The following is a 12,581-nucleotide window of genomic DNA, read 5'->3' as shown; positions in this document are numbered from 1 at the left end:
TAGTAGCCTCAACCAGCGTACCTACAAAGAACATATCTGAGGGCAAAGAGTGTGCCGTTGCTCTGGCGATTTCCCACGCTGCCATAAACCTTCCTCAAACAGATATTATAATCTTTACAGATTCAATGAATAGCTGCCTTGCCTTTACACGGGGTATTGTCTCACAGCCCACACACCGAATTTTGAACACTACATTCCACACGCCACACAAGTTCCAACTTGTCTGGACCCCTGGGCATGCCTCTCTTTCCAGTCATGACTGCACTCAGGCAGCTAACCGAGCACTCACTAACCGGGATGCCGAGAAAGAGCTATCCACCCCAGATGAGCACACAAACATGGAACTTCTAGGATGCCGAGACCCTCTCAATCACTACAGACAAGAACTCATTCGGTGCCCTACACCACATCACATGCTCACACGAGAGGATGCAACTGCGGTGCGTCAACTGCAGGCGAACACATTTCCGAACCTCTATTTCCTCCACATCTTCCATCCCACTTCTTACCCTGACAAATGCCCTGGCTGTGCAGCAGTAGAGACGTTATTTCACGTAATGCTAGAATGTCAGCGTCCGCCTGCCAGGCACTCTGCCAACTCCTCTCCTATTCCTACCCCACAAGACTGGGAGGCCATGCTGCGCGATGAAAGCCCGAGTGGCCAGCAGACGCTAGTTCGGCGGACGCGGTACGCAGAAGCCGCTGTTGGAGCTCTGGACTGAGAGCCCAACCCAACATTTCTCTGATTAAAATAAAAAGTTTCTCTCTCTCTCTCTCTCTCTCTCTCTCTCTCTCTCTCTCTCTCTCTCTCTCTCTCTCTCTCTCTCAGCCACTCTGGCATTGACCGTATTTGCCTTCGGGAGGCTCGAATATTTTGAATTGTAAATTTCCAGAGTAAATTGAATCAAACAGCAAAGACTATTCCAGAAATATTCAAAATTTCTAATGATTGCACACCCCTTGTAATTTTCCTTGGCAATCTGAAACCCAGTAGTTACTACCCAAAGGTGAAATTCAGCGTCCAAGACAACATGATACGCAGCTAGGTCCCTTATTACGAAATTTCTTTATGAGCAAGATAGTGTGGAGGCGGTCTGGATATAATACAGCAAGCTTGACCGTGAGCAATCTTGGCGATATCATCAGCACACACTTCGACGGGTCGTGGATGACCGCGGACATTTGTCCCGCATTGCACTTGGCACTGTTGTACTATTCTCCGGGCTCGTCTTGGACCACGTTCTAGAGACCGAATAAAGAAACACGCTCAGCCTGGCTCAGCGCTGTTGAGCTGTTTAGAATACATACTTGGCTTGGATTAGAAAGCGACAGTGAATTCGCACCCCCTACTGGGAGCAGCGACCCAGAGTTCCTGGGTTACTAAAAACCGATCTCGAAGGCCATGCTTTTGCATGATGCGATCGGCAACGGCCGTACGCACGCAAAGTAAGTCAATGTGGCCATGTTTTAATTTAACGTCACCATTACTAGCTGTTGTAGTCCAATCGTCAAAGCCAGTGTATCGAACGTCTGCGTGCACGAAATTTTGCCAATTTTCGGCGTGAGCATGAATAACGAGAACGGAAGTAGTACGTAGTAACCATATGTAACACCACAAGCGACTACAGCTTAAGCCGTTAACCAATACATGGGGTTCAATGGAGACTGGGTGGGGGATTCCTCGCGACTACGTATAAACCGCAGTTACACATTAAGCGGGTACGTTTTGTGGGGAGCTGAGGTGCGCCCGCGACCATTTCGCGGGCATTTCGCCGCACGGCCGCATCCTTTCGCTTTTCCTGCTCTGGTAACGGCCCATGGCGATAGATGGCGCCACGTGCAGGCGCGGCACAAGTTACGTGCGCACCGAGAGAGCTCTCTCTCCTCCGTGGTCGGCACCGGGTAAGCACGTGTTTCTTTCCTCCGCGTCCCCTTTGGGAATCGCCGGACTGTAGCCTCCCTTAGGGGGCCTTGGTATCCCGGCAGACGTGTTAACTTGAGTGCTAGCTTCGGTACCGTACGCTAAGCCAACAGCGGTGCCTAGTGGTTCAAGTGGTCGTACCACACCGAGCCGCACTTGCTGTAGGCCTACGCGTATGAGGTTTGCCCTAACACTCGCGACCAGGCCCAGTGGCCATCGTGAGAGTGCGCAGCATCGCTGCGAGGGACCTTTTCCCGACCGGCGTGTCAAAGCTCGCCATTGCCAGCGGCGACATGCTCGCGGTTTCCCCTTATCGTGAACGTTCGCGTGCGGGTGCCTTTGCACTCCGCGTCCCGGGAGCGGACGTTGTACTGTTGCTTGGGGTGCCGCCAAAGGCAATAAAGTGTTAGTGTATTCCTGTTACTCGAACACTGTCTGTTTTGCCGCGCCGCGCTAAACACCTTGTTAGTTGAGCGCGCGTGGAGCGGTGCGCTATACTAGAGATGGTGACGGAGTCGCGGCCCTGTGGCTCTCTAAGCGTGAACCTGCGGTGATCATCCGCTACGGTGGGTAGCGAGGTCACCATAGTATTAAAGAGATTTGACTGTATGAATGAAGCCTGGTCATCAAGGCATAAATTGCATACGAAAAAAAGAACAGCGGGGATCAGTTTCACCTTCACACAAAGGTGCATCTGCAGACGATGTGCAGCAAACATTGCACACCACATAAAGGTGGTGGGAGCCAAATCGACTAAGTGATTTGCAAAAGCATATTAGTGTTTTGCAAGTGAAATTAGTGCATGTGTTTTTACTCTCGTGTGTAATTAAAGCGTGTTTTTTTTTTTCTTTCTTTTCTCAAAATGTAAGTAATGGTCTTTCACAGCATTCAGTTCTACGATATCTCAGTTCCAGATTCTGATACACTGATAGAGTCAAACTCCGCTTCAACGAACTCTGCCACAACGAACCACTTTTTTAGTGTGCTCTCAGTTCAATGAAATTTTCCTGGGACACAAGTTACTCGACCAGCCACAAATTCAACCACGCTAGCTTACCAGAGTAAACTGAAGTGACAACACTTTTAATACTTATAAACGGCAAGAAAAAAAAAAAGAAAGTGCACACGACAGCGGCTGTTTTTGCATTTATGTTTTTTTTTCTCTCGCTGTCTCTAACAGGAAATTTTTATTAGCTGGCCCAGATTAAGTCTATATTAAACATTTTCTTAATTATCCGACAGCTAAAACTATCGTAAATGCACTAAAGTTGATTTAAGTCCACGTAGCCCGCCGAATGCTGCAAATCGATGACACTATGGAGGTCGCATCGTTAGTGGTTGATGACGATGCTTCACAGCATTCCGTGAAGCATAGAGTTATGCCGTGAAAGTCTGCGAGCTTGGCCAGCTGAAGCCAAGCCGAATCTACACGTTGGAAATTGACTTCTGGCTCGTCCTTTTTTTTTTTTTTTTTTTTGCCTGTTCTGTGGCAGTGTTAGCCCTGGTTAGCGCCTCGTGCCTCGTCTCGTTGGCTCCGTAGATGAGTAGTCCAACACCTTGTTAGCTTTGGTCTACATATTAAATTTTGTTTTTCTTGATCTACGGCAGTGAGGGCTTATGGCGGCGCCACAGAGTAAGAAACGGAAGTTTCTTTCCCTAGAGCAGAAGGTGAATTGCCGCAGCAGCAGCAGGAAAAAAATAAATAAATGTATCGCCGAGGAATACGGTATCTCGCTGAGCTCGCTGTCGATGATAATGAAATCCGATGCGAGCATCTCAAATGCGCTAGCGTAGGGCACGTCTGCCCAACAGAAGAAGACGACCCAGCCAGCCCATAAAGAACTTGAGAAGGCGGTGTAGGCCTGGTTTTACAAAACGAGGGCCAAGCAGATACCGATCAGCAGTAGCCTAATTCAGCAGAAAGCAAAGAACTACACCTGCATTTCAGGCATCAATAAAGACTTCAAAGCAAGTGCCGGGTAGCTCAACCAATTTAAGGAGTGCTGAGATTGTTGGGAAGGTGCTGTATGGAAAATGGGCTTCTGCAGACTGCGATAGTGCATCACCTTGAATCGCGTCGAACGCCGCTGACATCGTCGAGAAGTTTGCTGCATCCGATGTGAACAATGCGGACGAGACTGGGCTCTTCTACGAAATGCTACAAGCAAAGACGCTTGACTTCAAAGGCAAACAGTGCCACAAAGGCAAGCAGAGCAAAAAAGGAAGTCACCATGTTGCTCTGTGGAAATATGGACGGGTCCGACAAACGGCCCCTTCGTTATCGCCAAGAGCGCCAAACCGCGATGCTTCAAAAGCACGACAAACCTGCCAGTGAAGTCCGTTGCTAACAGACGTTCATGGATGACGAGGGCCATTTTTGCCAACTGGATCGTTGCGTTCAACAACATGAAAAAGCAAGACCTCAGTGTTTGCTTGCTGCTGGACAATTGCTCAGCACATTGCCTGGACAGCGACGTCAAGCTGATGGGCGTTGCGGTAAAGTTTTTTCGCCGGACAAGGGCACCAGGCGGAGGAGATGGCCATCGCCTTAGCCGTCTCCCCCCTCCCTGGATGCACTACAGTACTGTGCGACTCTAGAACGGCAATGAACTATGCCAAGGGGAGGATATGAAGTGAAGCCGCGCGCATACTGTCCAAGGTCGAAGACCCCCTCAAGAGTATGCGCTAAAAGGCACAAACATGCCGAAAATAAGTTTTGCAAAAAAATAAAAAAGCCATTTTTGGCCATTTTTTTTATCATTTTAAGGCCCACATTTCCCTTTATCTAATCATTGAACTTCCCACAATATTTTTTTTTTTTTTTCATTTCATACAGCACAAGTTTGGGTTTTATGCAAACTTATTGTCAATCCTTCAAATTTTAGGTAAACTTGCTGGACTCACATCCACCTGCACATGAGTGAAACAAGAAGTTTGAATTACTACACAATCGAGGAAAGCGAGACAGCACCTTGCTTGAGCAGCTACAGGGGTAGATGGAATAGCAGGTTGCTGTCGCGGTGCTTGTGCTTGCGGGGCAGCTCGTGGTAGCTGTGCTGAAGTAGATGGCATCTGCCCAGCTGGCAACAACTCAGCTGCTCTCATGGTCCTCCCAACTTGTGCTTGCATCATACTGCGCCCGAGTGCTCCACCTCTCTCAGTCATCTGCGGGGCACCTGAAAACAGAAGTAACAACCGCGATGCATTAATAATCAAATGCCCAGGAACACATTTTTCTATCTGCACCTACCTCCAGTGATAGCCTTATCAACTACTGTTACTCATAGTAAACAGAAAACTGAATTATCATTACTGCACCTATCCCCAGTGATAGCCTTATCAACTACTGTTACTCATAGTAAAGAGAAAACTGAATTATCATTACATTTTCTTTTATGCTTTGAAGATAAACAGTTGGCATGTGTTGCAAAGTGTTCTAATTATTTCTTCAAAAAATTTCCTAAATAGATCTTTTGTTTCAAATGTAGAGGGGGGGAAATTTCCCTCAGGTTCAACATTCTAAAACTTTGCTTCAAAATATCTCAGAATAATTATATACTTTACAGCAACCTGTGAACATCCCGAAAGGATTATATGGGTTGCATATCAATCTGAAAGTAGCAGTTATTTAGGCCTTCCATTAAAGAAGTGGCAGTCCAGGATATCTCTAAACTAATTGTCGCTGCATAAAAGAATTAGATTTTTGAAATCAGCAATAAAAACTACAGTAACTGTCCAAATTTAAGGGGAGAAAAGACTTTCGTATTGCAAAAAAAAATGGCAAAGAAAAAAATTTTTTAATCGAATTTTCAGTTTCTGGAACTATTCTACAAGATTCCAAAATATCTACAATGAAAAACGCGCAGAAGTGCTTCAAAAAATTTGTTTCGCCCTTCTAGGTAGCAAAAGTTATTCTGTAAATTGTGAGAAAACAGCGATTTTCAAAAAATTGTGGTCAAACCTTGCTACAACGAATGCCGCTTCCATGAAATTTCCGCTGCGCCGAAAAATTCTCGGTTCCCCGTCAGCAGTCCGTAAGAATCAATGCATATACATGTTCGCCATAACAAGCACTTTTTCTTCCGCAGTCCCGCTTCAACGAAATTTGACAGTGCGATTCCAGGCTTGGATATTTAATGCTATGCAGTAAACACAATCTTACATTTTGATACATTTTCAGAACCTGAAAATACGTCAACAAAGTCTAAAGAAACACATTGGCACCACCAGAAGCCGCTGTTTACCAAGCATGGACGCCGCCATTGCTCGATAGCGATGGCAATAAAACTGCCCTGCTTTTGCCACTGGCTTTCTTTTGAGCTGCAGGCAATCCGAAGCTGAAGCTCAGTCGCTCAGTTCATGGTTTCCTTCATGCATCTGCTGGGTGCAATCATGAAAGAATGCCTTTTCAAATGCCAATGCTCATCATTCTATTTGCGCTTGGCCAGTTAGGCAACTATTCAGAGCGGCTGTTCGTCCGCATTATCAACAAAATCAGCCAGCCGCGAGCGATGAATGACAAGAATAGCGTAAATCAAGGCAAAAGTCACCACTGCACAATACCCCGCCTCGATCTCGGCGTTGTCGGATACACTTTGACGGCGCACAGCTGCTGGTATTAACATGTTCATGCAACTGTTAGGTTCGTTCATGAGAGCCGTTGTGTCCATTGCTTCAGCGTGCTTTTCACCATGACGTCGCAGTGCATGGGTGAGAATCGCATCGTGACGCTCCTAGGAAGAAATATGAAGCAGCCAACACTTTTTCAATTTCGGGAATAACTGTTCGTTTGTTTCGCTAGCTCGATCAGCTATAATTTTTCGATTTCGCTACAACGAAATTTTCACTTCAACGAAACTTTTTCCCCGCCCCGTCAGTTTCGTTGTAGCGGATTTCAACTGTAGCTTTGTGATGGTGCGGCCAGGAACCAGCTTCTTGGGCTCATCGGAAAGAGTATTTCTCAATGTTCAAATTCACCGCTTCAGATCGCTCCTCCGTTCAAAAAGAACCACACAAAAAGCAAATACTTGACAGACGTTACAAGGCCTCCCATGGGTCGCGTCCGCCATGTTGCCTCAGCTTGCCTCGCCATCAGCCCGATGCTCTATCCGGGAGATCGTCTGCTGCTTGTGCGTCGCGAGAACACGGTTGACAAAAATTGCTACTTCGTGACGTGTTCGTGGCTGGACGATCACTTAGGATATAATTCCGCTTCAGTTAGGAGCTGTAAGCAGATGCTCGATCAGCTTGTGCGTCCCGAGGACACGGCTGTCAAAAATCACTACTTCGTGACGTGTTCATGGCTGTACGATCTCTTAAAATATAATTGCCCTTCAGTTAGGAGCTGTAAGCAGATGCTCGGTCAGATTACTATGGTGTGCCAAGCTCATAGACAGCGCACCGCGCCATCAGTCATCTTTAGGCCTAACTCCACTGACGGCGAGACAAACCTTGAACTTAGCAGGCAAGAACAACACGCTAGCGCACTCTTGGCAACGTGCTTCTTAGCAAGCGACAAAGCACATCCAGATCGCTCGCTGGCTGTACTCATAACTGCAGATGCGCATTTTATGCATCGGCAGCAGACCCCACAATCAAAACAAAGAGTTCTAACATTTTTAACAGTAAAAATGTATGTACGTAGAATTACATAAGTGATCAACACATATATGTACTCACAACCGCGGATGGGCATTTTATGCATCGGCAGCAGACCCCACAATCAAAACAAAGAATTCTAACATTTTTAACAGTAAAAATGTATGTACGTAGAATTACGTAAGTGATCTACTCATATATGCATACCTGCCAAGTTCAAAAAGTCCTAATCCGGGACCGGGAGATTTCCGCAGCGGGGGGGGGGGGGGGGGTGCAATGAATTATTTGCTATTTTTTGGCATAAAAAAAAAACCCATGGACAAACAAGCAAAAAAAAAACGTCACGAAAAACAAGAGAAGGTGGGCCTCATTCGCAAGCGCCAATATCAGTGATGCGGTCTTATAGTGGCTTGGAGTGGCCGAACACACGTGGGTAGGATTCCCACTAAGATGAGAATCTCGAAGGATCAACACAGCTAGCAGAATCTATTTCCTTCAAAACAACTCGCGCATGTCTTCCTGGGACACACGTGAACGGATGGGACGGTGAAGCTGGCTGCCACAAAAGCGCGGGTCAAAGCTTTGCTCATTACTAGATTCTTTTGACAGGAACGCCTAAAACGCGTCTGGCCCCTTTTTATTGCGATAGCAGTTATATGGACAGTCTAGGCTGATGTTTCGCTGTCGCCGCCGTCATTCGCCCTATATGTATACGTATCTATATACCGTGTATATGAGCGCTCAAGAAGAAAAAAAGGCACCTGCACTCCGCGCCCAGCTCCTCACGATGCGATGCGTGATTATCTTTCATGATGGGATGCCCCGCGGATAGGGGGAGGGGTAGATGCTTATCTTTTGGTGGGGAGAATCGTGTGCCTTCGGCTTTCACTAGAACGATTGCGTTAGTTGCCCAACCCACAAAGGTCACTTTCGTCTCTGCACAGGTCCCCTTGGTGAAACGAGGGCGCTTTTCATACACAGCGAGGTATAACTGGGACACTTGTTAGCTTGCACTACTCAACTGTACTTGTGATTACGTATTGTGCATCGTTTTTCTTTAAACAGCGCATTACGTGTCAAGCGGTAAACGTTAGTTCGCTCTCGTCCCGTGTGTATCGTTTTCGTGCGTAATTTGCGAGTGAGCAGCGCGCTGCATGTTTCGAACTGCTTGCCGTTCTCAGCGAGGCCCTCCAAGTTGTTGCTATCGCATTTATTGCTTCGCCCTTGAGGCAAAACTGTGACTTTTTTTCACGTATTTACGGCCTCTAATCTACAGCTGCATGTCCTCGGAGCTCGTAGATCGCTATCGCGTCACCGCGACCGCGGTTATGCATGCGGCGGTTGTGGAAAACGGTAGTTCCTTTTACAACCCCAGTGTGCTTATGTGCGCACGCGCCTTCAAAAATAAGTCACTTTATGCCATCTACGATCGCATCTGCCACAGTTTTGTCCGCAGAGTTTGCGGAGAGCAGCGTTGCTTTGGCTGGTCGAGCGCACACTTTCGGGGTTCTGTCAGTTACGTCGTCGCCATACATGATTGCGTCAAGAGCGACCAAGGTTTCGTCCACAGCGGTTGTGGCAACAACAATCACAATCGCACGCACTGTAGAAGACAGTACAAGCCCTGGTCGCACGCGTACTTCCGAAGATTCGTGTACGCTGCTCTTGGCCTTCGTTTGACGATTTCCGTAAAAAAGTCCGTATCACCCGCTGCGATTAGGAAATGTATTCGAAACATTCGAATTTAGGCCCGATAGACATAGTGGAATTTGGCTGGGGAATTTCACGAATTCGTATCTGCCGCGGTTTCGCATCACTGAGATTTTACTGTACGTTTAGATGAACACCTCTTAAACTCATTCGTAACAAAATGGGGAAGGTTAACAAAGCCTGGAGCGTACCGAGCTGCTTTTTTTGTAAATGCGGCCAGACCACGCATAGAAATTTCGATTTACGGGAGATTTTCATGAAAACCGTACAAACTGAGGAAACGGTCCGAATCTGGGAGACTTGGCAGGTATGTATATGGATACTAAAAAACCTAAGGAATGCAACGCTGCAAGTTGATCGAAAATTGAAGAAGTACTTCTCGAATTACAGCACAATAAAGTTCATTGCATGTAACCAAGAACAAAAAAGTTTATATTAAAATCAAAAATAAATTGGAGCCGCACATTAAAAATTGGCTCTCAGCGGTTTTTTTTTTTTTTTACCCACATTTAGCTACATTGTGCAAAAATAATTACAGCTCTAGCTATCCTAGGTCCACTTTGACAGAACAAGCAAACAATGAAAGTGGTCAAAATCTGTGTTTTCGAAAAAAATACTGTTAAAACTTTATTTTGCCGTTTTGAGTGAAAAATATCATGGCACACATACTTTTAGTCAGTTAATATGCACAGGGAATGTAAACGGACGGATTGTTTGCATGAGCGTGTCGTTTCTTCAAACCCTTCTGCAAGCTGTCACGACGTGCTCGTCTGCTGACAAAACTGCTTATCAGTTCAGTGACTGTACTGACGCCGATGTGCGACGAATGCACACGTGTCATCCGCAATCTGTCAAATGACACGGCGATGCTTTGCGGCTTGTCTAGAATGAGTTACCCGTAAATGTCGCGAACCGAACTTGTGCACTCGCTCATTAGTTTCGAGGCTACATGAGTGCCGAAGTGTTAGTTTCCTTTTCACGTAAGACTGCCACATTTTCGAGTGGAGACTGCGACATTGTTGCGAAACACGTCGTTAAAAGTTGTTGCTAGTAGCCTCCTGTTGCTAGTAGCCTCCATTGCACGGGTGGCGAGCACATTCATTGCAAACAGATTCATTTTCTGCTGTTTTTCGACACGTGGCGTGCTCCACTCTGATGACCCATCGCGCAGTTCACGCACAAGAAAGGTCGTTATATCAGACGCGGGGGATCGTGGCATCGGCGCGTTTAGCGATAAGACTGCGCTACTGTTCTATCACTGCAAAGATTGATATCTCTCGATAGCTTCACTTCTGCTTTTTTACTTGCCGTCCTCTGAGGCTGCAAAACACAGCCGCTTTCATTGACATTGTCGGCAACCGACGGGCTCGCACGTAAGCTAGGCCTGGATCGGTGACTCGGCGGCCGCCGCCAACTGTCGCGAGTTCATTATCCTCGTTGTCCTGAGCCTAGTGGGGCTCTTTATGAACTTCACGGCAAACGAACGATTGCCAGACCCACTTCACGAATCAGTGTGGCACGGAACTTCTTTACTGCAGCAGGCAGTCAACAGCACCATGACAAAATGGCACATGGCCGTGTGCGTCACGATGGTGAGGCATACACCGGAAACGGCACTAGGCCAATCGGATGCCTAGTCTCTATCACGTGCCCCAAGCAGCCAACAGAATCGCATCGCGCGCTGGTGCTCCTCGATGGCGTGTTTTTGCTGAAAAACCAATGAGCAAGCCGAACCAGCGGTGGCGGGAGATCGAAGATGAAGAACGACCCTTCCAAACGAGACCAAGATGACCATAGTAGCTTGTGTGTAACAGCAACGGTTAGGCGCGGAAAAAGCACAATTTTAACGCCAATTTGAGCTCACATTAATCTCACAGGGGTGCTATAAATTGCGCCAGAAATAATGACACGAGAAGCTAAAAACTTCACAGATAAGCGCATAAATGATACAGATTTCGAAACTGTCAGCTTCAGAAAGTAAATTTTTTCGCTATTTTTGGCCTTCTAAGACTTGTGTTCCCTCTTAAAAATTTTTCGTAGGACTTTTTGTTTGTAGTACAAGTGTGCTTGCTGATTGCAGTGTCTCTGAAGAAACCTTCAAGTATAAGTTTTAGTGTTGCAAAAAGATTATTTTGAAAACGCAGCCCCCTACAGAATATATTTGGCTACCTGTTGTGGGGTATCGAATAGGCGAGCGAGCGCCACACCACGCTCTTGGAGTGAAAGGACACAATTGACGCGGTCGGGGCAAACAAACAAACACACACTTGCAATTGTTTAACTACTTTTGAAGGACGATATCATCCACCGCATCGATACATCAGTCGTTATCAACACGCTAAGTCATCATTACACAAATTCACCAAACACTCAAACAACACAACACAACAGCACACAAAAGGCAACGTCTCCAACGCTCCACTCACCACGTGGGCCTACCGCAGGCGGCCCGCAGTGCCGTCTACGGCAGACCCACCGCGAGAGAACCGTTGTTTGCAGCAACCGTCAAACCCCCCCCCCCCCCCCCCCCAAAGCCCACTTCTGCCAGGGGCCACCACCGGCGCTACCACATGATGATGATGATGATGACGATAGTGGTGGTCAACGCGAACACAACGCCATCTATCGCCCGCTAGTTGCCACACGAAATGCGGCTTTTGGGCGAGACACGTGTGCCACGCAGCGCAAACAACTTTACACACCGTACAATAGTTGCTAACTATTTACATCGTTTTATAAATCCTTCAGCCCCTTCCCGAGGTTCAATGAAAAAATAATTTGTCTCTCATCATTTTTGTCTGAGGCCATTCTTTAAGTTGTGGGCATCTGTAGTGCACCCGCGACGATTTCGCAGGCATTTCCGCCGTACGGCCACTCCCTTTTCTCTCGTACTCTGGCAACAGCGTGTGGTGATAGATGGCGCCACGCATGGGTGCAACACGTGGTTTCGGGGGCTGCGAGAATTGGCGAGGCTGAGTCACGTGCGCACCGGGAAGGGTCTCTCTTGGCCGACGCTTAGTAAGGACGTGTTTTTCCTTCATCCGCGTCCCCTTTGGGAATTGCTGGACTGTAGCCTGCCTGGGTGCCTAAACATCCTCAGCGGACGTGTTTACCTGTGTGTTAGCTTCGGTACTATACGATAAGCCAAACAGTGGTGCCTAGTGCTTGACGTGGTTGTAGCGTGCCAAGCCACACTTGCTAGAGGCCTACACGTATGAACTCTGCCTTAACTCTCGCGACCCGGGCGAGTAGCCATCTAAAAAGTGCACAGCATAGTTGCGACGGACCTTTTCCTGACCGGTATGTCAAAGCTCCTGCTCGTGATCTCCCCTGCTCGCGATCTCCCCTTTTC

The 12,581-nt window shown here is 47.3% G+C and overlaps 1 protein-coding gene across 1 annotated transcript in view; it reads right to left on the bottom strand.

Annotated features, from left to right (window-relative positions):
- LOC119161148 (piwi-like protein 1) overlaps positions 1-12,581 on the bottom strand; it is a 292,627-nt gene that overhangs the window by 216,670 nt on the left and 63,376 nt on the right. The window contains exon 4 of the mRNA XM_037413500.2: positions 4,893-5,097. Within this exon, the coding sequence (XP_037269397.1) occupies positions 4,893-5,097 (205 nt within the window). The remainder of the gene's footprint in view (positions 1-4,892; positions 5,098-12,581) is intronic.

The sequence above is a fragment of the Rhipicephalus microplus genome, chromosome X (genome assembly GCF_043290135.1).
Source record: "Rhipicephalus microplus isolate Deutch F79 chromosome X, USDA_Rmic, whole genome shotgun sequence".
Taxonomy (NCBI): domain Eukaryota; kingdom Metazoa; phylum Arthropoda; class Arachnida; order Ixodida; family Ixodidae; genus Rhipicephalus; species Rhipicephalus microplus.
The sequence above is the reverse complement of the archived record's forward strand: the minus strand, read 5'-3'. Positions and strand labels throughout refer to the sequence as shown.